General features: G+C 34.8%; 1 protein-coding gene across 7 annotated transcripts in view; it reads left to right on the forward strand.

The window, feature by feature from the left end:
* The window catches only part of LOC149774582 (mitochondrial S-adenosylmethionine carrier protein-like), a 56,840-nt gene extending 41,679 nt beyond the window's left edge, over positions 1-15,161 (forward strand). For all 7 annotated transcript variants that reach the window (XM_089945111.1, XM_089945112.1, XM_089945106.1 and 4 more), the window contains 4 exons: positions 1,367-1,436; positions 5,309-5,373; positions 7,033-7,106; positions 12,467-15,161. In XM_089945111.1, the coding sequence (XP_089801237.1) occupies positions 1,367-1,436; positions 5,309-5,373; positions 7,033-7,106; positions 12,467-12,590 (333 nt within the window). In that variant the 3' untranslated portion in view covers positions 12,591-15,161. The remainder of the gene's footprint in view (positions 1-1,366; positions 1,437-5,308; positions 5,374-7,032; positions 7,107-12,466) is intronic.
* The last annotated feature ends 11,930 nt before the right edge of the window (positions 15,162-27,091 follow it).

Consider the following 27,091-nt stretch of genomic DNA (forward strand, 5'->3'; position numbering starts at 1 on the left):
TTCTGTACTTTTTTTACATTTTGGTAAGTTTCTTTGACACTGCTGCTTGTACAGTCATGGAAATAGATATCTGCATGTATAATGTAAAGTACTATTTCCCCATACCAATGTTGGTCACTGACAAACTCATTTTGCTCCCTTGACCATGTAAACCTTTTAGGTCAGTGTTTTTGGATGCTATTGCTGAACAATCAGGAAAACAGATCTGGTAAAAGATCCTGACTAGTACTTGACTACCGTACCAAAAGTAAATAATGTTGACTAATTTTTCATACTCCATTGACCATGTACACTATTAATGTTAGGTAAGTTTCATAGAAACTATTGTTTGTACATTCAACATACTGTACAAAAACACAACACTACATCCTGTCACCATTTTGAATTTCATGACAAGATCTGGCTTTTCCATCAAATTAAGCAGCTAATCAGACTTGGCATTGACTTGGGTGTTCCTTTCAGAATTATGGTTGCTTGGTCATATGACTTAATTGCAGCATCCATGGATTTGTCATTTGACTGTCATGTACACATAGGAAGCAAGCATTTATACATGACAGTTAAATTATTGTAAATTTTACAGGAGGTCTCAGATTGCAGGTTTGAACCCCAGTTAAGTCATACCAAAGACTTATAAAAATGGTACTAGCAGGTGCCTCGCTTGGTTTTCAGCATTAAGATGTTTGTGATATCACTGATTGACCTGGTGTCAGGATCTTGTGACTGGGTGGGACATGATGCCAAATGTCTGCAGCATTATGCCCCATTGCTAGACATCACTATAAACTGCCACACTTCAGACATTGTAGCGATATGACTCAAATTGCTAAAGCTATGTTAAAAATCCATAAACACACACACAAATTTTACCCATTATAATGGATTTCTCATTTATTTGAATTATTGCGAGCTTAAACAAAACAAATCCAATGGCAGATATATATATGTATGTATGTATGTATGTGTTTATGTGTGTGTGTGTATATATATATATATATATATATATATATATATATATATATATATATATATATATCTTGATGAGTGCTACACCTTGTTATAAAAAGTAGGTCATTGAGACCCACCTTTTGCACATCAGTGACGGTACAGGTTCGATCATCAGGGTTTATTTTGAACCTTTTTACAGTCATCAAACTGGATATGAGCATAAATACTGAAAATCACCGTATCAAAACCAGTTACTGCTTCCTACATCAACCACATGATTTATCTTCATTGTCATTCTGATCTTATGGATCAGCATGCACAAATAAGAAACTGTGTTGTCTGAATAAATATGTGCAGTACACTTGGCTGTCTTCAAGCAGCTTAATTTCTTGGTTTATTTATTTTTATTTTTGGGCAGGTGTTATGGTACAGGTATCAGAAAACACCTGTCAAGCCCTGGCAGTCTTCTGTGTGTGGAGCCATATCAGGTAAAAGTCTTCCTATATGACATTTTTTATATATATGGGTAATTCTGTACTTGTTCTTGTGTATTTAGTTGGTGAGGTTTTGTGGCATATTTCTATTTGCTTCTGTACTTCTGACACTTCTTATACTACAGTTTGAGAGATGAGTCATCCTGCACAAAGACGAAAGTTACAAACCAGTAGGTCGTTATTAATGGTTAAGGAGGTTATGCTCTATATTAATTGTGATTGGTTAAGTAGATTGAACATTACTTATATACATTAAGGTGTGATAAGAAACAAACCTATTGGCATCCTTAATAGCAAGTTAATTAGCCTTCCATTATAGCTATTTAACATTGACAGGTTGATATTAAGTTGTGTCAGGTAGTTTCAATGTCTAACAGTCAATAAGATCAGGATATGGAGCAAGTTTTCTTGACAACTGCCAGATTCAGACTGAGAGAAAGGGGTAAACCCCTCATTTTAATATTTATTTTTAGACAAAGTTTGGAGGGTTTATTCTGGAGTCAGCTTGTCCATCAATCCTTCACACATTTGTTTACTTAATATCTCCAGAACCATTTGCCCATATTTCATGAAACTTTGAAATTTGATGAATTGGATCTGATTGGCTGAGCATGTGACCACTCTTGTAGCTTTTTTAAAATAGATTTTATGAGATTTGGTATGTTGGCCTACTTTGTATAACATTTATAGGATGTCCAGAGCTTCATTTCTGGTAATTTCATGCTGAAACCATGTATTCACACACAAAAAAAACAGTGCATGCAATTACTTGCCAGTTGTATTTAGAAAGCAAGGGAAATAGCCTATGATGAAGAGTATTTTAAATCAATGGTTTGAGGTTTGCAGAGTTCTTCCCCTTGCAGAAAATATTCAAAACTGATTTTAAAAAACTGAATTTACAATACAGTATGCATACTTTTAAATAAACAGGATGTTAAAAATAACAAAATAAAAGAAGTAGTAATTGTAATGAATTTTTTTGTAATTTAAAGAAAAATGTAAAAATAGCAATTTAGCATGTAACAATGAGTTGATAATAATTTAAAATAATAAATTTATACAGCTATGGTACAAGTCAAAAGGGGCATTCAGCATCGGCTAGTTCAGTAATGAGTGGCATGGCTTCATATACATCCGTATTCCTTTGAAAGTCATTATTTAAACACCCTGAGAGGTGCATGCAGCAAAATCAATGTTAAAGTACATAGACATTATTGGACAAAATGAGCCTAATGGTGTGATCCAGTACAATCTGGATTGAATGTCGCACACTGTGATGTCACAATGAAAGCTATGCATATTAATAAACAAATTTGGACTACCCTCGATTGTGACGATGACACTCTATGCGCTCTTATTTTGACCCAAGTTTAGTACATGGCCACCATTGTAAAAGTGCATAGCGATTGATAATTTTCATCTGAAAGTTTCTTGGTGACAGTTAAGGTGCATATCATTCAGTAATCAGGCTTAAAAAGACTTTGGTTAAAGAAAGTTAGTGTTAAATCTTAAAAGAACCATTTATATTTAATTTAAAATGAGTAAATGTGCATACGTAACCCATGTGACTTGTTCTGTAGCTTTTAAATAGGAGTGAATTGTTGAGGTCTGAAAGGAAAAATATTCAGTGATAATTTACTAATAATGCAGTTTAGCTTCTTTATTGAACAGCTAAATACATTTATCTAAGAATGAGAATTTATTTGCTTGTTTAATTATGTGCAGAATATAGATTTTGCTCTAAGAACATTGTTTTCAAAACTAGGTCAAAGTTCATCATTTGTTTCCATTGAGTTAGTGCTTAAAACTGGACCACAGTTCTTGAAGCACGTTTGACACTTTCTGGCATGTATGTTACTACATGTATTGACAGGTCCGTCCCTGGAATACTTTCAATGAATCTACCATTTCTTTTAAAAGAGTTATCCATGTTCTACCTTTTTTAAATCATCATTAACAGTCTCTCTGCCATCATTAAAACATTTCATCCGTGTACTGATTCTAGATATAGTGAAGTGCTATAGGTTTATAAACAGCATCCAGGTCAGATTTTATTTGTGTAGAAGGAGTTTCATAATTTTGCATAAATTTTATAGTATCCTTTCACTTCAAAAACAGACTAATTGTCCATTGTCGATCAGATCTACTTATAGGAAGTACAAAAAATGACATCATTGAGGACCGTTTGGTCTCACTGGACAGTTTATCTGGTGAATTTTCATCTGACAATGACCTATTGCAGAAAAATGATAAAAATTTTAGACTGAAGATGCAAATAAAAGCAAACTAATGATTTTTGTAAAAGCATGCATGTGAGATTTTGACTGCTGCAATCAGGTTAATTCCTTTTATAGCTGGTGGCTTTTACATTCAATCAACACTGCCACCAACCCCTTTTTTACATTCATTTTTGACAACAAAGAGCTATTTTGAATATTTTCATGTGACAAGGCAGCTAAAAGAATCAGTATGTGTCTTATGCATGAATAAAGTTCACTAGTACTATAACAAATTAGCATACTTTTCATCACCCCTCAACCATCTAGATTTTTAGATATTTATCTCTGTAGCAGAAATATAATTACATGTGCCAAGTTGGCTGTTCATTTGCAGCCCACGTTACGCATTTGATCTCCAATGCTAGTCTAACTGTAACAGGCAGTCACCAAACAAGCCAACCCATTTTCAAACCTAACTCAAAAGTTAATCCAAACCATATTACAGATTTAGTTTCTGTGTGAATTTATAAATGTTATGACAATTAGGTCCATGCCTTCTACATTAAAAATTAGAGAGGTGTCAAAATACGAAATTATCCAGTGAGACCTTTCCAGTAAAATATCCTTGGGACCCAGAAAATGCATCTTAATGTGGAGTTGTCTCAGGAAAATATTGTCTCATGCAAAATTATATCATGAAGATTGCATCAATTCAAAATTTTATATCATTTTCATATTGACACTTTGAATAATCAAAACGCCTTGGTATATACTTTTTTAAACACTGCCTTCCCTGGGTATAACATACCTTTGAATGGAAGAGTTCTTAGCCTGCGATGTCATTATCTTAAAAATTTGGTGGCATAAATTGTCACATTTTCAGTTATAGATGGGCGATTTGTATTGACACTGAGTTGCTTTTTTAATAAAAGATATTGTCTTTTTTCTAAAGCTTTTTCACCAGCCCTGGCATAATGCAAATACACTTTCCTGTACAGTACACTGTGGGGGGCAAAGTGTTTTGGCCATTTTTTATATGGGACTGGTATAATGAAGTTCGCTTACAATTTGAATCACCTTTTGGAACTAAAATATGTGGCCAGTTTTTAGTGAAAGCCAGTTATAGAGGGGTCATTTTGCAGTTGTGTTGCTAACTAGTGGTAGTTATGTAGACATATGTGGAAAATGATCAGCAGAATACATTATAGATATGTGTGGAAAATTGTCAATAGACAACTATATATTTATTTTTGTTTGCCCCACCATGACGATGGCAGTGGTATATTGTGTTACTCTTTTTCTTATGTATCCATCTGGTGCAGCTTGGTTAGGTTTTGCATGCCATTTTTTCAGGCAGCGTAATGGGAAAGTCTTGTTCCATGAAAACGATTAAAGTTCATTATGTATTCTGTACATTCGATAAGTTTTGAGAGATAACTTATTCAGAGGTTTGTACCTAACTCCATCTATTCTTGATATCTATTCTTGTTCTGAAAAAAAATTGTGCTGGTAAAGAACTCCTCAATCCACCATGGCTTTTCATGAACAGGTTTTACTGACTGTGATTCTTTTTTTAGGACAGCTTGAAAGTGATCTGTCATTTGTTATAATATCTTTTATTATAATACCTTTTATTGTGTATTATAGGGTGTTTTGCTGCGGGTTTGACCACACCACTGGATGTTGCTAAGACTAGGATCATGTTAGCAGAGGTCTGTATGTTGATTTGAAGGATTTGTTTATTTGTAAGCTAGACAGAACAAGAATTGATCATCTTTGATAGAACAGAAAAACAGGGTCACCATTGTTTCTTGGAAATGAATAGGTGAAATAAACATGGAGGCTTTGCATTTATGTTATGGTTCTCTACCAGGAAAATGCCAGATTCTACTCAAGATTCCTAATGTAATATTTATTTGGATAAATTCCCTTATATTTATGCCTCCAAAAATATGCATTTTTCATAAAAACTGTATCTCCAAATAGTGCATGTGGAAAGCTAGAGTCCTTATAATGAACAGCTACTGACCCACAGAGATATTGATTAATTTTGGCAATGAAATACACTCCAAAGATATTACTTACTTTTGGCAATCAGTAGCAGTCAGAAGATATTGATTACTTTTGGCAATCTAAAACCCTCCAAAGATGTTGATTACTTTTGGCAGTCATAAGTGCTCTGAAGATATTGATTACTTTTGGTGTTGATTACTTTTGGCAGTCTAAAGCCCATCCTCACAAACCTCTTTCAGTCTTTGTCATAAATTAGTAAAGGCAAACGCATCTATAGATAATTTGGTTATAATAAAGGACACCTCTGTTGCAATGCTGACCCAAGTTACCTGGCTGTTTCTCTTAAAGCAAGGTTTCATGAATATTTTAGTTAGGCAGAAGAAAAAAACATTTTAGATATTGTCACATTTTTAAAACAAAACATTACTGGTGATACGGAATCACAGTTAAATAACTGCATAGTCATTTACTTCATTTTAATGCAGTCCACATAGTACATAAGGTTACTTCCCCTTGCAAATATTTTTGAGAAGCCTTAAGACCCAAATTAATACATGGCTAGCACAACAATGAAATTATCCTGTAGAAAACTTTGCTGAATTTTTATTTCTTTTAACTGTAATGGCTGTAGAAATGAAATTGCATACTTTCTTTTTAAACAATTAAATAATATAAATATGACAGAGCATAAACAAATTTTATCATCCACTTTATATTTGCAACTTCTCTCCTTTTCAAAACAATCTGCTTTTATTGAAGAATGTGTCTGATAAGCTGATATTTCATCTATTATTTATGAAGACATATGTTTACAAAATGTTTACCAACTTTCGACCAAATCAAATTGTAAACAAGAACCAACTTTCCACCAGACCAGATGGAAACAAGAACCAACTTTCCACCAGACAAGATGGAAACAAAAAATATGTATTAGTGAGCTCCATGACAAATATTCTCAACCTTATTTTAATTTGCAGTACTTAATAAATCTGATTGAAAAAATGACTATGTTCTTGCCACACTTAAATTACTTTTTGCATAAATCTTTTATGAAGACGAATTGACTGATAAATGTTTTCAGATGAAAATTCCAAATATTTTGACTAAGTGTTCCAGATGTACCAGTCTGTCAGGACAAGCATCTTGTAGTCTATCTTCAGGAGCCTAGAGAAGCCTGAAACTTAATTTTAAAAGTACAGGAAATAGTGTGTTATGTCCCAGGCTGCATTGGTATTGGAGGCAGCATCTGCAGCCATGTCAGTTTTGCAGAAGTTTTATTTAACAGCCACTTCTGCCATTTGTATAATCAGATCTTCATAAGACTTCATAAACTACACAAATGGATTTTTCCTTTCTAGGCTGGAAGCCCACTTTCATCAGGGAATATTATATTTGCTCTCAGGGATGTATTTCGACAGCAGGGAATTCAGGGGTAAGTTTTTTAAAAAGAAATCATAGTTGCTTAAAAAGAAAAAAATATAGTTTGTAAACAAAAGATGTCTTTTAGATGATGGTATTCAGTTTTGTTGTAATATGTATGGAAACATGGTTCAGATGTTTATTTGCGATCATTTTCTATGGAGTGGCTGGCATCAAGAATGACAACACTTATCTGTCAGTCTATATGTAAATACATTGTAATTTTTGTTCATTTTGGTATTTAAAGATTAATTTTCATACACCTTACCAGGGGAAACTTTAGTCTTTTTCAGCATATTACGTTTAGAACTTTTGGTTGAATTAGACCAACTTAGGCTCACATATAGATTAATGTCAAGTTTTAGTTTCCATTGTTATGTAAGAGAGTTGTGGTCCAACCAACTGATAAGCTAACCAAATGTTTTCATTTTTTGCTAAATATTCCATCTCAGAAGCATTTGATATCTCAATAAGCTACGATGGGTATTTTGTGCCTGTCACAGTTGTTGAGACATAAGTGTAAATATACCTTTTTTTCCTGGCAATTATGGTCAACATTCAGATTCTGTGGGAACATATGGATTTTGTGAGAGTTAAGATTCTGTGGGAACATTTGGATTTCTTGGAAAAATTCAGATTATGTGGGAATATTCAGATTCTGTGGGAACATATGGATTTTGTGGGAGCATTCAGATTCTGTGGAAACTTTGATTTTGTGGAGCATTCAGATTCTATGGGAACATTTAGATTCTGTGGGAACAATCAGATTCTGTGGGAACATTCAAGACTCTCTGGGAATATGTTTGAAAATCAGATTTACAATATTATTATATGAGTCTATCAGACATTGTGGATGAGTCTGTTAGATATTGTGGATGAGCCTCTCATACATTGTCAGACCTGCCAACCCTTACGATTTTGCTGTAAGTCTTACTAAAATGACCCTTAAAATATGGGCTTGTGGAATAAAAAGCAGTAACTATCGAAAAATTCTTGTGCTGAAAATCGAGATAATTGGTTCATCCGTGTTCGATTTGGATTGGATTTTTATATTAGAATTAGTGGAGTTTGTCAGGGAACCAGACTAATTTTACAGCAGTACCACAGATGATTTAAACTGCACATATTTTTCATGCAAAGCATCTGCATGATCAAACTATTGATCATAGAATTTATTAAAACTGACATCCAGCAAGCAATGCATGTTGAAGATGAAAGAGAAAATAAGCCTCTTAAAAGGTGTTAATAATCAGAACAGACGGATAAAAAGGAGCATTCAGATTCTTGTGAATAAAAGCAGGAAGGGGCATAGTTACGTTTTTTGGACATCACATGCCAGTTTGAGTATGTTTTATGGGGGAGATATGATTGTCTTCATCATGTGAAATGAAAAAAAAACTCCAAGAGTTATGTCAAGTTGAGAGATAGCAACAATCTGTTGAGCTGCATAAGGTCTGGAACTGAAGTTGGTGCAACTGTTCAAATGGTAATTAAGGTCTACATGTTCTTTACAAACGTTCCAGTTGAACATAATGTTTACTCTCACTGCATGTTTCGAGTTCAGAACTTTTAAATATGTTTTCCAGTCCTACAGTTAGCAGTATATGATATTTTGTTACACCTTACTGACAATGGTCAAATTTAAGGTAAAAAAATCAGTTGTCTGAGACATTCTCATCAGAGTTGGCAGGTCTGTATTGTGGATGAGCCTGTCAGATATTGTGGATGAGCCTGTCAGATATTGTGGATGAGCCTATTATACACTGTATTATGTGGAAACATTTGATTTGCTATTTTAGTTTTGACTCATGGTTGGCAGCATATTACTGAATTAAATGTCTGTTTGGATGCCAAACATTTGAGCAGCTTTGCATGTACTGGTAGTAGACTGTCAGTCAGGTATTAATCTTCACTAGGATGTCCCTGTTGAGATTTGCAATCTGCCTCACAAGATAATAAATAAAGTTCCTGTATGGTTTGAATTGCATATCTACTTTTTATACAGCCATATCTGGGGACAGCATATACTGCAATGGGGACTGTCATTCAATTGATCCATCTGTTTATTTTGGTTTCTGGACAATACATTTAGTTCTAGATTTCAAGTTTAAACATATTTTATGGATGGCTTTCACACAGATTAAGGAAAAAGCCTATTGATTCTCATTGTACAATCAACTGGTCAAAGGTCAATGGAAGAAAACTGGCTTCTGTGCAATAACTGTACTTCCCAACCTTGTACCGTTACTAAACTTTGTGGATGGCTTGCACATTCAGGTTAGAAAGTAGCATGTCATTGTTTTGGTGAAAAGGTCAAATGTTAATTTCACTGATGGAATGAAGACAATATTTTGTACACAAACTATAGGTTTTAGGTCAGGTACCATGAGCAAACTTTGTGGATGAGTTGTATTGGAAGTCAAGATGGCATATATGTGGTCTAAAGATCAAAGGTTGATGGAAAAGAAGAAATGTGGTTTCTCTGCAGTATAGCTTTAGTTCTAGTCTATGTTCCCTGATAACTATTGTTTTAAGATAATAATGGTTTCCACATGTCAGGTTTCATTCTAAACACTATAAACCATGCCTGTCAACTTTTCAAAAACCATGAACGGAGATTGAATAAAAAAAGTTGGGAGAAAGGGACCTAAAATCAGGAGGTTTTTCGCTGCATTTTTAAGCTTCATAAATATTAACCATTCTTCTTTGTCCAATATGCATTAAATTCTCATAGGACATGCCATTTCTCCCTGTGAGATGCCTTATTTTCCACCAGCATGTGCCCTCTGTGCATATTTTCCACCAGCATGTGCCCTCTGTGCATATTTCCCACCAGCATGTGCCCTTTGTGCATATTTCCCACCAGCATGTGCCCTCTGTGCATATTTCCCACCAGCATGTGATTAATGCATGAACTTAACATTATGTTTACTGTAGAAAAAAAAACTTTGTAGAGTGGTAGTTATTTCTTCACAACAATATTTACAGGTGATAAAACAGAACATGGCTCTTTTGTAGATTACACAAGATATCTATTCATGTAGGATTTGTTTAATTAGAAATAAAAATCAACATACATAATCTAATAATCCGGAGTTCTCTGCAAAAATTGGGAGATATTATGAAATCAGGAGGTAGGCATGGAACAACCCCGAAACTCTGTAGTTTTTTTCTCCCAGCATGAGAGTTGACGTGTATGATAATACCTTGACCATCCCACGTTGATGGCTTCTTCATATTGTTAAGTAAGAAATCTATCGATTTATGAGTCAGAAGTTTGAAGGTCATGGCCAATCACACAAACAATACAGAAGGCTTCTACAAAATAATTTTAATTACACGTGACATATTGGTTCCAAAGTTTAAAGATGGCTTGCTGATATTGAATGTAATAAAGATGTTGAATAGCTTTAAGGTAAAGGTCACAATGGCTCAAATAAAGTTAATGTTTTTCTGCACCATAAATCATAAATTCATAAAAGTAAGGAAATAACCTACTGCATGTTGGGTTCAAAGATCAAGGTCAGAGTCACTGAGACCCTTCACTTAATACAGATGTGCTAAACTTTACACTTTGGCTGTTTCAGATTTTTTTAAAGCTACTTTAAAAATCCAAATCACACAGACACAGACACACACACACACAAAAGAACAGGAAAGGTAACAATTACATTTATTGGACGTCATCTTGTTTTGATCTGAGTATTACACACATTCAGAGAGATAACTGCTGCTGTCATGTGGAATTAAAAAAGAACAGGTTACTTCAATTTATCCCAAAGTTGTCCATATCCTGCAAGACCCTAGGACTATTTCATATTGATAGAATGATGATTTTTTAAAAGGCTTCCATGAAGAGCTTACAAATTATATTTAACACTTCATTTGTGAGTATCAAATTATAATGATTTAAAATTCTACTAAAATCTCCTTTAAAGAGCTTTATCAGTTCATTTTTGGTGCAAATGAACCTACTATTTAAGAAAATGTTGCAGAACATCATAATGTGAAATAATAAAAACTGTTGTACATCTTAATATAATGGTCAACTGACTTGTTTCCCTCCAATCTCAAATATTTCAAACACTGTCAGACCTGCCAACTCTTAACGATTTTTCCGTAAGTCTTAGGAAATTTACCCTTAAAATACGAATTTACAGCATACAAGCAAAACCTACATAAAAAATGATCATTGCCGCAAAATCTGGAAAATTTGTTCATCTGTGTTTGATTTGGATTCGGGTTTCATATTAGAAGTAGTGAAATTGATCAAGGAACCAGACTTACTTTACAGCATCACATTAGACGATTTAAACTGCGCATATTTGTTCATGTGAAGAGTCTGCATGATCAAACTGTTTTTTTTAAATGGCATCCAGCAGGTGATGCATATTTAAGACAAAAGGGAAATTAAGCCTCTTGAAAAGTGTTAAGAGTCAACACAGAAATTTAAAAATAAATATTTAGATTCTTATGAATATAAGCTGGAAGGGACACAATTATGTTTAACGGACATCACGTGCCAATTTGAGTATGACTCTCATGGCGGGAAATACGATTGCTGTCGTCATGTGAAATGGAAACAAGAATTACATCAAGCTGAGAGATAGCAACAAGTCAGTGAGCTCCATAGGGTTTGGAACAAAAATTTGTGCAACTGTACTAGTGGTAAATAAAGTCTAGGCATACTTGACAAACTTTTCAGTTGGACATAATGTTTATCATCGCTGCACGTTCCAAATACCAAACTTTTAATTACATTTTCCAGCTTTACAATAACAGTTTATGGTATTTTGTTACACCTTACTGAAAATTCGTCAAACTTAAGGAAAAAAGTCAACCCCCTTACTTAGACGGACTCGTCAGGGTTGGCAGGTCTGAAAAAGGAGCTCTGTATGTGTAAGTGTCTATGAGAATTTTATTTGTATTTCTTGTGTCTTGTGTATGTGTGCAATTTTTGTGTCTTGTGTATGTGTGCATTTTTGTGTCTTGTGTATGTGTGCATTTTTGTGTCTTGTGTATGTGTAGATTTATTGTGTATGTGTATGTGTAGATTTATTGTCTTGTTTATGTTTGCATTTTTTGTGTCTTATGTATGCATAGATTTATTGTGTCTTGTGTATGTGTGCATTTTTTGTGTCGTGTGTATGTGTGCATTTTTTTGTGTCTTGTGTATGTGTAGATTTTTTGTGTCTTGTGTATGTGTGCATTTTTTATGTTTTATGTATGTGTGCATTTTTTGTGTCTTGTGTATGTGTAGATTTATTGTGTATGTATATATTTATTGTGTCTTGTGTATGTGTACATTTCATGTGTCTTGCACACTTCATGCTTAACATAACACATAATATTTACAATGCTGTTATTTTTCAGCTTATTTGCAGGTGTTCTGCCACGGATGGCCTGGATATCTGTGGGTGGAGCCATATTCCTGGGGTTGTATGATAAAGTCAAGGCGGTTTTATCTCATAAAGTACCCACAGATGGTTATCAATGATTAGATAAAGTAAAGACTATTTTATCTCATGAAGTATATTCGGATGGTTATAAATGATTAAATTCAAGGCTCTTTTATCTCATAAAGTACCCACAGATGGTTATCAATGATTAGATAAAGTAAAGGCTATTTTATCTCATGAAGTATATTCAGATGGTTTATAAATGATTAGATTAAGTATAGACTATTTATTTCATGAAGTATATTTGGATGGTTATAAATGATTAAAGTCAAGGCTGTTTTATCTCATAAGTACATATAGATGGTTATAAATTATTAGATAAAATCAAGACTCTTTTATCTTATAAAGTACATACAGATGGTTGTAAATGATTACCTCCCACTAGTATGTTATGGTCTCTCATTGAAAAGCCCCAAGTATTCTTTTGCCCCTCATTAAAAAGCCCCACAGTATTCTGTTGCCCTCATTAAAAAGTCCCACAGTATTATGTTGCCCCTCATTGAAAAGCCCCACAGTATTATGTTGCCCCTTTTACAAAACCTGACAACATTCTTTTGCCCCACCCCCCCCATAAATCCTGAGAGTATTCGGTTGCCCCTCTTATAAATCCTGACAGTATTCAGTTGTTCCACTTATAAAGCCCCACAGCATTCTGTTTTTTCTCTCTTAAAATGAGAATGCTCATGGATCTCATAAAATTCAGTTTAATTTGATTTATCATTGCTGTGTTATTTCACATAATTTTAGATCTTGGCTAATGAGAACAAATTATGATGTGATTTCACATCATTTTAATTCTTGGCTAATGAGAACCATTTATAATCTGATTTCAATTTATTAAAAATCCATTGTGTTTATATACAGTATGACATATGCTTTTTGTGTTTATATGCATTATCACATACTCTTTGTGTTTATATGCGTATGAAATATATTATGTTTATGTTTATATGCAGTATGACATTCTGTTTTATGTTTATATGCAGTAAGAGATATACTTTTGTGTTTATATCCGGTATGACATACACTTTGTGTTTATATGCAGTAAGAAACACCCTTTTGTTGTTTTATGCAGTAAGACATACACTTATGTGTTTGTAATCTGTATGAATTTTTTTTATAAAATGATATGCAATATGACATACCCTTTTATGTTTATATGTAGTATGAGATATTCTTTTATGTTTATATGTAGTATGAGATATCTTTTTGTGTTATATGCAGTTTGACATACCTTTTGTGTTTATATGCAGTATGAGATATCCTTTTGTGTTTATATTTAGTAATGCATACACTTTTGTACAAGCCTTATATGCAGTATGAGAGTTATCCATTTGTGTCTATATACATTATTATGACACTGTCTCAATATGGTATCTTGATATAACACAAACACGAGTCACTTTTAGGATGACCATGAAGAGGAAGAAGGTAGTGAGAAATAGACCTCACTTAATAGTAGCAACATCAGTACCAGTGTTAAATACATCACGGTTCATAGACATTACACACAAGAACACATAGTTTGACCTATGAGTGGAAAAAACTCAACACAGTTCATAGACATTGCACCCAAGAACACCCAGTTTGACCTATGAGTGGAAAAAACTCAACACAGTTCATAGACATTACACCCATGAACACCCAGTTTGACCTAGGACTGGAAAAAACTCAACACAGTTCATAGAAATTACACACAAGAACACCCAGTTTGACCTATGAGTGGAAACAACTCAACACCATTCATATACATTACACACAAGAACACCCAGATTAACCTATGTGTGGAAAAAACTCAACAAAGTTCATAGATATTACACACAAGAACACCCAGTTTGATCTATGAGTGGAAAAAACTCAACACATTTCATAGACATTGCACACAAGAACACCCAGTTTGACCAATGAGTGGAAATAAAATACTTTAATCTTAAAAGCTTAACATATACAAAGATCCTTTGATGAAATGAAAATTTTCTACTGTGAGGTTGAAAAAATGTTTATCCAAAAGTACAATCAATCTACTTCCATTAAATCTATCATTGTTGGTTATGAAAAATAAAAGCCTATCATTTCTTAAATTAGAAGTGTTTCATCCTTCTCATCATCAATCAGTTATAGGCAAAATTACTGCCTTCTTTTACAGCTGAGATTTCTACTTTTACAGTACTTAACCTTTCTTAATATTGTTGTACTGACTTTGCATTGAATTTTTAACTTTGAGCCCGCTGCCTCAAAAGGTAATGAGAAGGCTGGTGTATGATACACAAAAGATCAAATTCTTGAAAATTTTATATTTACTTGATATGGTGGTAAATACAGGGTATGAGAAGCTTTAGTTAATAATGACATGTTAATTAATGTACAGGATTCTACAGAAATAGTTATTGTGCACAAAGTTGTTCTTCAAAAAACTGTAGTACTTTCTTGTAATTGTTTCTGTTATATTGCGAAGTTTGTGAAAAACTAGCACAGTGTTTGTTCCAGTTGAATCTAAATTAAGCAATTAGTTAGAAAATATGTTTCATCTGCAACTTAATTTATGGGATGCCTTGTATAATACCATATCAAAATACAGTGAATTATTAAAAGAAACATTTTCTAAGAAATGTCAGGTTAAATTTATTCCTAAAATTCTTCTTGAAATCAACTTATTGCAGTAATGCTAACATTTCTTCATGTATTTGAATTATTTCACTTCTAAAAGTTCTTTTTTTTTCTTCTCAATAACTAAAACCTCACAAATTTCCTATGCACCTTCACATATATGCACCATTCTTTCTCCTCTTTCATCCTCTTTTCTTCAATTCTTTCTCAGCAGCTGTCAGAAGCTATAGTTTGGCAATAATATGTATTGCATGTACATTATGTACATAACAGTGTCTGATCTAATTAGACTCAAATCAATCTATAAAGGGACAATGTTCCTTTATGATTTGCTGACTGAAGTTTTGTGTAATATTCACTATTTTGTTAGTAACAACAACAAATTTAAGATTAAAAAATAAAGGAATTATTAAGAATGTTGTGTGATGAGGTTGTTGTGTAATCACTCTTTTGTTAAGATTGGGTTTACATGTCTGATGTCGTGCAGGGTGAAAATGTTTTTTAGGTTTGAGTTCTAGATACAGCCTTGATTCTGACCTTTGAATTTTCTAGAAACTAATTTGTTTACAGTTTGATGGAAATTTCCTTTAAGTTTACCCTCATCCTAGTCCTCAAATTGTGCTTTAGGATTTTTTATATTAAGGTTGATTATATTAAAAATGCTCATCCCGTATCTTAATATCGGTATTAGTGAAATCAATTAAGTTGTGTTGCAGTTAATATTTGAGAGGATTTATTTTTCTAAATTATTCACTTGAATTACCAAGTGCTCAATAATAATTTTTGGACTAAATTACTATTTTGGGATAATAAATCATTCATTTAAGAATTTTCGGATTATATCATGATACGTGAAGACTGTTGGAACATTAGCATCTTCCAGGCTGTTGGCTTATCAGTGCATTCAAAATTGGAATTCACTCAGAACACTGCAGGAATTCATTGGGAATAATTTATAATTTTTGACTTGTGATAGAATTTTTAGAACTATATGGGATTTAGTTTGCATTACTGTGAGGTCTTTTTAATTTTCACTTTGTATTCTAGCGGAAAAAAATATTTGTTTAATTTAAAAAATTCTGTTCGTTTTTGCTCTTACTGTTAGTTTAAGACTATGGAGTCATAACTGAAAATTGGAGGGTCATCTGTGACATGGATTTTTCTAAAATATTTAAGAAAAATTCAGTGTTTTTGAAATTTAAATTAACTTTGTTTGAGAATTTATATTTTGAGTTCGTGGTATTTTCATTTTAAATATTTAAGAAATCTCATGTGGAACCAACATGCTTTCACAATGTCATCAGAATTGATGAATTTTGTTTTAAATCCTACCCATGAATGGTTAGAGCCCGTGAACAAGTTTGAATTGTTTCAGCTTGCTGGACAATATCATCTTTCTGATTGTTGTTGTTTTTACAGGGTTTAATGCCATTTTTCAGCACAAGAAAGGGTATGCATGGCGGCCAGTATATAATCCGTGAAAACCCAGAAAGAACTACCAACCCACGAGAAGCTACTGGCAATCTTTCTCGCATAATACTTCTGAAGTGAGGGCTTCATATTTGATGGAAAAGAATTTTTTGGGATAAAAGTACTTTGAATATATCAAGCATGTTAGATGACACAATAATTGATAATGATGGATCATTATCATGTAATAATGCATGTCGAGGACATAAAATGCTTGATGACAACATGTACAGAAAGATATTTTTCCATTACCTTGCATGCTAAGACTATGGGACAAAATCAGAGTATGGAATAAGACTTTGTATCCCTGTGTTTATCCATGTCTGACACTTACCTTGCTTCAAACATTATAGACCCAGATCTATCACTGCGTGACGCACTTTTAGATCAAAGTCTTGAATATTTTCTCGAGATCAACAACCCTGACCTGATAGCAGATTATTCAACAAACGATCTGGGTCTGTGATGGATTTTGTATGGATACATACAGTAATATGAACAATAGATTGGTATCCCGCTCAATGCCTCTCTGAAGTATAGTAGCAATGTGTTGTACCAGTCATACATACATGCAATTCACAAATACAACCATAAGTTACTACGTCAGTTTCCTGTTTCTATGTTCATTTGGAACTACTTCAATCAATTTGAGGGGACCCCGAGTGGTCGAGAGGTCTAAAGCGCTTACCGATTCGGCCAATGTGGGTATGTAAGAAAGTTTTGCCAGTAGCTTCTCGTGGGTCGGTGGTTCTTTCCGGGATTTTCCCGGGTTCTTCCTCCACCATTAATACTGGCCGCCATGTATAGCCTATCGTGTGCTGCAAAATGGCGTTAAACCCAACAACAACTTTAATCTTTTTGTACGTCTCTTCTGTCGTCAATCTGCTGTAGGTGTTAGGAGGAATTTGGAACTACATTAAAACTTGCCCTGATGGCAACTAATGAGATTTTATTACTTCCTTATAATGTATGCAAAACGTGATTCCCATTTAAAATACTGTTTCTTTCAGTCACATGTCCTATGTGTGTTTTACAGTACAGAATAGAATATCTCTTTCATCGCACGACTGTCATATTTCATCATATGTCCTTCTACTGTGACACTATGCGTGTCAAGTAGTCAAAACGACCTTAATTCCACCATCATTTGAAAATTCTTTCTCAGTAATCAAGATAATAACTATTTTCAATGCATTTTCATTCCAAAACATGTGCTTAAAATCTTGCAGAGACTGACCTATGTACAGGCACAGATACTGTAGTAACGTTTTGGGTTGGAAAGGCCAATCTCGTAATTATTTTAAACAAATTCATCTTCTCTTTATTTTTAACGCAAGAAAGCTCAACTTTAGATCAAAGTTGAATTGATCACTGTTTCGTTATATTGTGTGTGTCTCATTTAATCATGGGGATAAATGTGGACACTGTTTTTGTTACCTGTATGACTGCACAAAATATATTCAGTACATATTGTTTATGATGTACTTTTGTTACCTGTATGATTGCACAAAATATATTCGGTACATATTGGGCAACCACTCCGGTGGCCTAGTGGTTAGAGAGCACCTCGGATGCGGGAGGTCGTGGGTTCGATCCCCGGCCGAGTCATATCAAAGACTTACAAAAAGGTACTAACAGCTGCCTCGCTTGGCGCTCAGCATTAAGAGGTTAGTGTTAGGACTGGTCCACCTTGTGTCAGGGTAATGTGACTGGGTGGGACATCGTGCTACATGTCTGCGGCATGATGCCCCAGTGCTAGACATCACTATAAACTGTCACACTACAGACATGGTAGCGATATGACTGAAAAGTTGTTAAAGCTACGTTAAAAGTCCAAATCACACACACACACACATGTTGTGGATGGTGTATTTACAGTAACGTAAGTCCTCTCTATTATTTTTCCTTTCACTAATATGTGTTTCAGCATTATTTAAAGTTTACTCTGCATGTCACTGTATAAAACTTTTGTTTAAGTTGAACACATTTTCATTGGTCATTTTGCTGTTTTAAACTTGCATCCGTATTCACAACTCTATAGTATGTCGTCAACACGTATTTCATTAACAGTATGAGAAAAATAATCCACAATCTCCATTTCGAATTTCGTGTGAGACACCTGGCAGAGTTTTGTGTCTGATGCAAGTGTCTGCCTTCAGGTTAAATTTTCTATCCATCACAGGTGGATGTGAAGGTTTCTATTTTATCATTCTTAAGTGTGAAAATAGCAATGATAATATATGTCTTCGTCTGTATTCCTTTTGCAATTTAATGGAAGGTGTATATGATGAAACTGACCCTGCACGGTACATGATATGAGAAAGAGTATATATGAATGATGAAACTGACCCTGCACGGTACATGATATGACAAAAAGAGTATGTATGAATGATGAAACTGACCTTGCACGGTACATGATATGAGAAAAAGAGTATATATGAATGATGAAACTGACCCTGCACGGTACATGATATGACAAAAAGAGCACATATAAATGATGAAATGGACCCTACACGGTACATGATATGACAAAAAGAGTACATATGAATGATGAAACGGACCCTGCACGGTACATGATATGACAAAAAGAGCATATATGAATGATGAAACTGACCCTGCAAGGTACATGATATGAGAAAAAGAGTATATATGAATGATGAAACTGACCCTGCACAGTACATGATATGACAAAAAGAGTAGATATGAATGATGAAACTGAGCCTGCACAATACATGATGTGACAAAAAGAGTATATACGAATGATGAAACTGACCCTGCACAGTACATGATATGACAAAAAGAGCAGATATGAATGATGAAACTGACCCTGCACAGTACATGATATGACAAAAGGAGTATATATGAATCATGACACCTTTACCTAGACGACCGAAAGAATGGATTTAAATATGAGAACTTTTATGTTGGAAAAAAAACACGAAATTAAGTGAAGAAACCTGATGAATGATTTTTTTTTTGTTTTTGTTTTTAATGTTCCTAATATCAGCTACAAACACAGAATACGGTTCTGTGCAACAAGGTTGAGAGTCTGGCTGAAAAAGTCAACGAATGGTAAATATGACTGCATGATGAAGACAAAAAAGCTATATATAGAAAACTATAACAACAGAAATCCGATTCAAATAACGATAATTTGTGTTCTATGTGTGCCTGAGTATCGGGGAAAGAGAAATGGAAGGATACAGATAAATCCAGTCAATTTTATATGAGGGATGTTCTTGGATTGGAGAAGTTAAAAGAGCTGATAGATTCAGTTCAAAAGAAAATTCAAGACCCACGGTGGTTGCATTTTCCACATACAAGATCAAAGAGAAAGCGTTGACGCTATCGAGAGTCTAAAAAAGAAGCTTGTGAAGTCATCGACAGGGACCCGGATAATATAGCTGGAGCTTACAGACCACTTAAAGCACGTAGAGTTGAACATTTTCCATTCGGAGTGAGAAAGCCCCGAGACAACGTCTACCTTATGTTTAAAAAGATATAAAACAAGGAAAATGAAGCTTTTAAGAAATATGACACGTTAAAAATAGACAGTTAATACTTAATGTATTTTGATTAGGTTAGAAAGGCTGCTGTTCTTTTTGCCAAAAGCTAGGACTCCGATTGATACCTACGAAATGTGGATGATGAAAATTTTTCACATTTATTGTCAAGTTATTTAGCATATATGAAATATACCTGGATAAAATAGAAAACTCATTAGATAATACGTCTGATTCTAGTAAATGTTTTAAAAAGTTTTATATACGGGGCTTTGTAGAAATTATTGACCAGTTTCATATTAACCGTTATAAGAAAAACTTTCATAAGGTAAGAACTAAATCACAAAAATTTAGAGAAATTCATGATGTATATAAGTATTAGCTCGTGAATTCCTCTTCCAGCATTTCAATAAATCTAGAGAAACAAGTATCTAATAAAATATCGCTTGGTTAGTTGATCACCTAAGGCAAGCATTTGCAATCGAACGACATTTGTGACTTAACTTTTTGTCACCTGTATAGCTGATGTATATATTTTAATTATATAATCCTCTGACATAAATGATAGATGGGAATATATGCGTCTGCCCATTGTATTTCCCTTGATCACCTGTGCTGGTTAAAACAAAGCTGTACGCGACCCAGGAGGTAAAGTAGTGGGTAACTACATATGAAATAAAGGAACTATTAACTCGAAATGAAATGAGATTTTGGATGATATTAATGATAACAAACTCATTGAGTATCGCCATTTACACTGATGCAGTAACGCCAATGAAAACATCAATATAAAGCAAAATCTTGTATAGCCACTAAGCCTCAAAAGTTGGTCTCGGTTGTATAACTACTAACCTCATCGCCGGTCTTGGTTCGATAGCGATTGGTTAGCCGCTAAATCTCGAAGTCAGTCTTGGTTCGACAGCGTGGTATAACTACTAACCTCAGAGTTTATCTTGGGTCGACACCAGACAGACACTTTGGGCTGGTTTGTATGGTCATTGGCTAATCTCAGTGTAAATGGCGATACTCAGAGTTTGTTATCATTAATATCATCCAACTCATCATTATAGTCGGTCTTGGTTTGACCAGGGTATCCCACACTCGGTCTTGATTCGACAGCCATGTATTGCCATGTAGGCAAAACCTGCAGCGCTATATCAAAGACAGTTCAGAATGCAAGGCACATTAGAATCACGTATCAAAAGCATTATGAATTGGAACAAAAAGTATTTTTAATATCTGGATTATAGTTTACAAATGTACAACTTTATGGCGCATTCTAAAAAATTTCATGCACAAATCAGTATCATCCCATCTGCAGCTTGTTGTTAAAAAAAAATTCTTCAGAATTCTATATTTTTTCCTGCTCTGTTGGCCTATTACGGGAAAATGGAATTATTCAAATAGTTCATGATAATACAACAATATTAATCTCTGAAGAGGAGGTCCTCCTAGCACTGACTAAACTGACACATGGCAAAGCTGAGGTACTAGAGGCTTGTTTGTTATGAAGAATGATTGTCAAATTTGTAATAATAATTTGCGAAAATGAATTTCATTTTTTGCTGTTTGTCCGCCCGCTATATAGAAAATTATGTGAAGGTACTTACCCTCATTCTTATATAAAAATCAAACATCAGGAAAAAATTTTAAATACAAAACTATACTAGAAAACTTCCAATAGCTAATTTAGCTTTGTTTACTATAAAGACCTCAAAGACTGGAAAAACTGTGTTATCATCGTCATCTGTTACATAGACTCCAAACGTAGATTTTAGGGTTCTCTTTCATTTGTGTTGTGTGATTGCTGTGTAATGTATATTTGCTCTTCATCAAATTAGAACAAAAGACTAATTTTTAATTGCATACATAACATTTCCAGTGGATATGGTTTCTTTTGTTACACAATGAAAAACCTGGTTGCACCTCTTGAAGTATGGTGATGTATGATGGGCCAGTGTCCTGTGGGTCTAAACACTATTCATATTTTTATTGTTGTTGTTGTTGTTGTTATTGTTGTAATATATTGGTGAAGTCCGTTGTACAGATCTTCATCACCGCTTGAATCACACTACACGGTTTAAAGTGCATCATGCACGACGAATTCATGCACATATGCATTGTATGATACCACATAATCACAGGGTTTATTGGAGGGAGGGGTATTCGTCAATAAGCCTGACATTTCCTAATTACACATTACATGTAGGCAACTGTAATAAGAGAAATCAGACCTAATAAACCTTCGTGTGAATTAATCTTTGAGGAATCATCCTCAGTATTTCTTGTCGAAGTGTAATGTTATGAATTCATTTACAGAGATCCCCTACTAAATACATACATACATACGTACATACATACATACATACATTCATGAGATGTTTTCAAAGTATAGATGAAACGTGACATGATACTCCTTGCTTGATCAACATCCATGATATTAGTATGTATGTATTTTGCAGTATATTGTGGTTATACAAGTGTGTATGTATAATGCAGTTCGTCATGAGTATACAGATGTTCATGTATGTTGCAGTATGTCATAACTATGAGATAAGAGAAGAATGAGACAAGAATTCTTTATTTCAGACTACATAATCCATACTTCTAAATTAAAATATAGATATAAAGTAAAAACATTGTAAACATAAAAGAACATATATATCATACATACAAGTATGCAGATACATCTACACAATTAACTGCGTCCTGCATTGTTAAGAATGAAATTAAATGGCACATTTAAGAAGAAATTAGTTCCATCTGCTAACAATATGAGAACTTTAATGAATATCAATGTTCCAAAGAGATTTCAATATACAATTCTTACTACTAGATATTCTTGTCATCATTGATAATACATATTTTCTAATTGCTTCATCAGTACTGAGTACATTATAATTTACAAACATGCTGGAGGCACTGTTCCATCTAGGAAGACCTAATAGAAAACGAAGATTATTATTATAACCAATAACTAGTTTTCTTTTCATACATTCACTAAAGTTTGTCCACAGAGGAGAATACATAGTGCAGCAATAAGATTTGAATATTTTAATTTTGATATTAAATGAACAATTCTTGAATTTACGTAGAAGCATGTTTGCTTTTTTGTTGTTGTTGTTCTAGGGTTTAACGCCATTTTTCAGCACAAGATAGGCTATACATGGCGGCCAGTATAACTGGTGGAGGGAGAACCCAGGGAAGAACCACCGACCCACGAGAAGCTACTGGCAGGCTTTCCCACGTACCCACGCTAGCCTAGCCTTGGACTCGAACCCACGCAGGCAGAGGTGAGATGGCAGTGATCCGTAACGGTGAGCGTTTTAGACCACTCGCCCACTCGGGGCCCCGAAGCATGTTTGCAGTATGTATGTAAAATACAGTATGCATGTATGTATGTATGCATGTATATATATATATATATATATATATATATATATATATATATATATATATATATATATATATATAATGCAGCATTTAATAAATATTAAAGTGTATGTATAATGAAGTATGTTATGAGTATACAGGTATGGATGTGTAATGCAGTATGTCATAACTACGCAAGTATGTATGTATATAATGCAGTAGGTTATGAGTATACAAGTATGTATGTTAATACAATATCTCGTGAATATATAGGTATGTATGTATAATTCATTATGTCATAAATATACAGGTATGTATGTATAATTCATTATGTCATAAATATACAGGTATGTATGTATAATGCAGTATGTCATGAGTATACCAGTATGTACAGTATCTATAATGTATGCTCATAAGATACATCATGTGTTCTGCACGCGTGTGCATATGGCCTTGATATAACCTTACTGAGCACAACTAACCATCTGCGTCTTTTCTGGTAATTGATATTGCATCAAAATACTTTTGTACATTTTGCAATTTTTAAAGTAATAGGATCTTATTGAAATTAAATTAAACAGAATGGGCCCATTATTGAATTCTTTTCAAGAAATCTTAGTGGAGAAAGTGGACTTCGTAGTATATATGATAAAAGTCATGAGTCATGTTTGCGAGCGCACGTGTCTACCACATATAAAATCAGACAAATCAGATGAAGTTATGTCGTATCAAACCAGCAAGATTTGATGGATATGGTTCCTGGCTAGATTATAAGTTCCATTTCGAGGCATGTGCCCATTTTAATGGTTGGAGTAGTGAGCAAAATGGCATGTATCTCGCCGTTTCTCTTCGCGGACAAGCGAGCGGCTTCCTCGGAAACCTGAAGCATGGTACTGGTGAGAATTATGACTGTCTTACATGGGCGCTTGAGCACGATGTTCACCGCTCAATCGAACGGCATTGTATAGAGCTCAGCTGAAAGAAAGAAGACAAAGATCTGGCGAAACAATTCCCAAAATATTAGGAGATTTGTGAACTTGGCCTATCCAACAGCGACAGGTGTTTTAACTGAAGTTCTGGCCAAAGAAAATGGTATTGTCGTACTGGTAGATTCGGATATACGACTTCGCATTCACCGGACGCGGCCAACATGTTTAAGTTATGCCATACACCAAGCCGTGTAATTTCACACCTATGATCGGGCACAAAAACATCACAAGGGTGAACTTAGTTACTATCGTCAGTTAAGAGCCGATGAAAAAGAACGGAAGGAAATATCAGAATCAGTGGCGATGGAGCATATGCTGGTTCCGCTGAACAGATTATTGGAGAGCTCCATGACGATACAAGTATCCTGAAAAAAGTCGTATGAGCGCATTAACTCTCAATTATTAACATTAACTCGCATTCTTTTAACATTCTATCTCTAAATCCTTGACTGGCATCAAATGTTTCAAAAATGGTCGGAGGGGACACATTAAGAAACATTGTCCGTAATTAAATCAACCTGAAAAGATGGTATAAAACATATCAAGGGTCAAGCTACAGCGGGCTCTGCGTGAAGATTGCGCACACGATAGGGATAGCGCCGTGACATTAATCGAAACCGACACTGAGAAAAAGACACGACCGGCAGTATTTGGTTAGAGTCCAATCTATAGGTACCGAGGAAGGAATGTATGTAACAGCCACCATACAAGGTCTCAATACCAAGCTTTTGTTTCATACAGGAGCGACGGTCACACTGGTATCGGAGAAATTCTATTGGTAAATTCCTTTTCAAAACAGGCATCCACTCGTCAAAACCTAAGTAGGATATAATTTCTGCAGGAGTTACGGTGTTGACGATTTTAGGACAACAACTTTCACTTTCATTTCGCAACGCGTATCACAGTAAAGCAGTGGTGGCAAAGATTGATGTCGCCGTGATTATAATTTTGGACTTTGTGAAGAACAATTGCGCGTCAATTATTGTTGGCAAAGGCATATTTAATTTTGGAGGCAAGTCGCTGCCCGTCTCATTCGAAGGAACGTTGGGGATTACCGAATAGCTTTGGCAGCACCGGTAAACTTGCCGCCCAGAGGTGAGATTGTCACACCTGCAATATGCTGTGTTACTGAAGGGAAAAAAATCTTTCGAGTTTGAGAGGCTGTTGAATCCGTCTAAATCGGTTTTGAAGAAAGGCCAAACATTGGTAGCCAGACCATTAGTAAAAGAAGGACATACTGTTTGTTTGTGGATATTGAATCCGTCTAGTGAACCGCAAAATGATATATTCAGAAACATTAGTGGGCGAATTTTGCCAGGCTGAGATTGTCTCCTGTCCAAAAGCAGAAAGCAATCTTCAGAGAGACAAGCTAATGGACTGTCTGCTCGAACTTTACTGATCAAAAAAATCTAAGCTATGGCCTGAGCAAGCAGCGAAAGTAAAACAGTTGCTATGTAAGCACACCGGGGGTATCTGTATCATCGAGCCAGGATTTTGGGCATGTGGCTAAAGTGAAACATACCATAACCACAGAAGATGTTAAGCCCATCAAACATCCACGACTTCGTTTTACAGTACTTGCAAACAAAGAGTTGGACGAGCAAGATTTTTACATGATCTACAAGGGTGTTGTGGTACCCTCTTGTAAACCATGGTCTTCAGGAGTCGTCCTTGTCAGAAAGAAGGACAAAACATTAAGGTTCAATGCTGACAGTCGCAAAGTGATATCATAATGACAATTGCATATGCTCTTCCGAAAATATATACTCATCTCTTGATAATTAGCAGGTGCCGGTTGGTTTTCAATACTAGATTATCGGCAGATAGAAGTTGATGAAGCAGATCGGCAGATCGTGCAATGCACCAGCAATGTTCGAACGGCTTATGGAAACGGGTTCTGGTTAGATCGCAGTGGCGTATTTGCCTCATATATCAGGATGACATTTTTGTAATAGGAACGAGATTTACATAAAGCGTTAAAAAGATGGTCAAAGGCATTGCTGATGCTCAAGTCTCAGAAATGTTGTTTATTTGGCACGCAAGTTGAATTTCTCGGTAATGTCAGCGAATACTATCTCGATTTGCCCAAAGAAGATTAGCTCCGTAAAAAAATAGCCAAGTCAAATATTAGATTCTTCCAGGGTTTGCATAGCTACTACAGGCGTATAATACCAAAATATATGGACAAGACGACCTCTCAACAAGCTGATTAAGAAGTGGAATAAGTTTGTTTGGACGCCAGAGTGTTAAGTGTCTTTCAAGCGGCTTCGCAATATTTCGCGTACCTATACTGTCTCAAATCCTTTCATGCTTGACACGGCGACTGGTGTTGTGTTATAGCAAACCTCTGAGGGACAGAAGAAAGTGCATTGCAATGCCAGCCGATGATACTTTGTGGCAAGGGAAGAGTTGGCAGCAGCGAAGCATTTTTTAAAATATTTCGGGCACTATCTATATGGTTAGAAGTGTTTGAATACGACTGGACACAGCATTTCATCCAAAGATCATGACGGTCAAGTTGCCAAATGGATTGAAACGCTATCCTCCTACGAATGTGACATCGAACATCGGTCAGGGAAACGCATGAAGATACCGATG

Source organism: Sinohyriopsis cumingii, unplaced genomic scaffold (assembly GCF_028554795.1).
Source record: "Sinohyriopsis cumingii isolate HCF-2022 unplaced genomic scaffold, ASM2855479v2 utg000198l, whole genome shotgun sequence".
NCBI lineage: Eukaryota > Metazoa > Mollusca > Bivalvia > Unionida > Unionidae > Sinohyriopsis > Sinohyriopsis cumingii.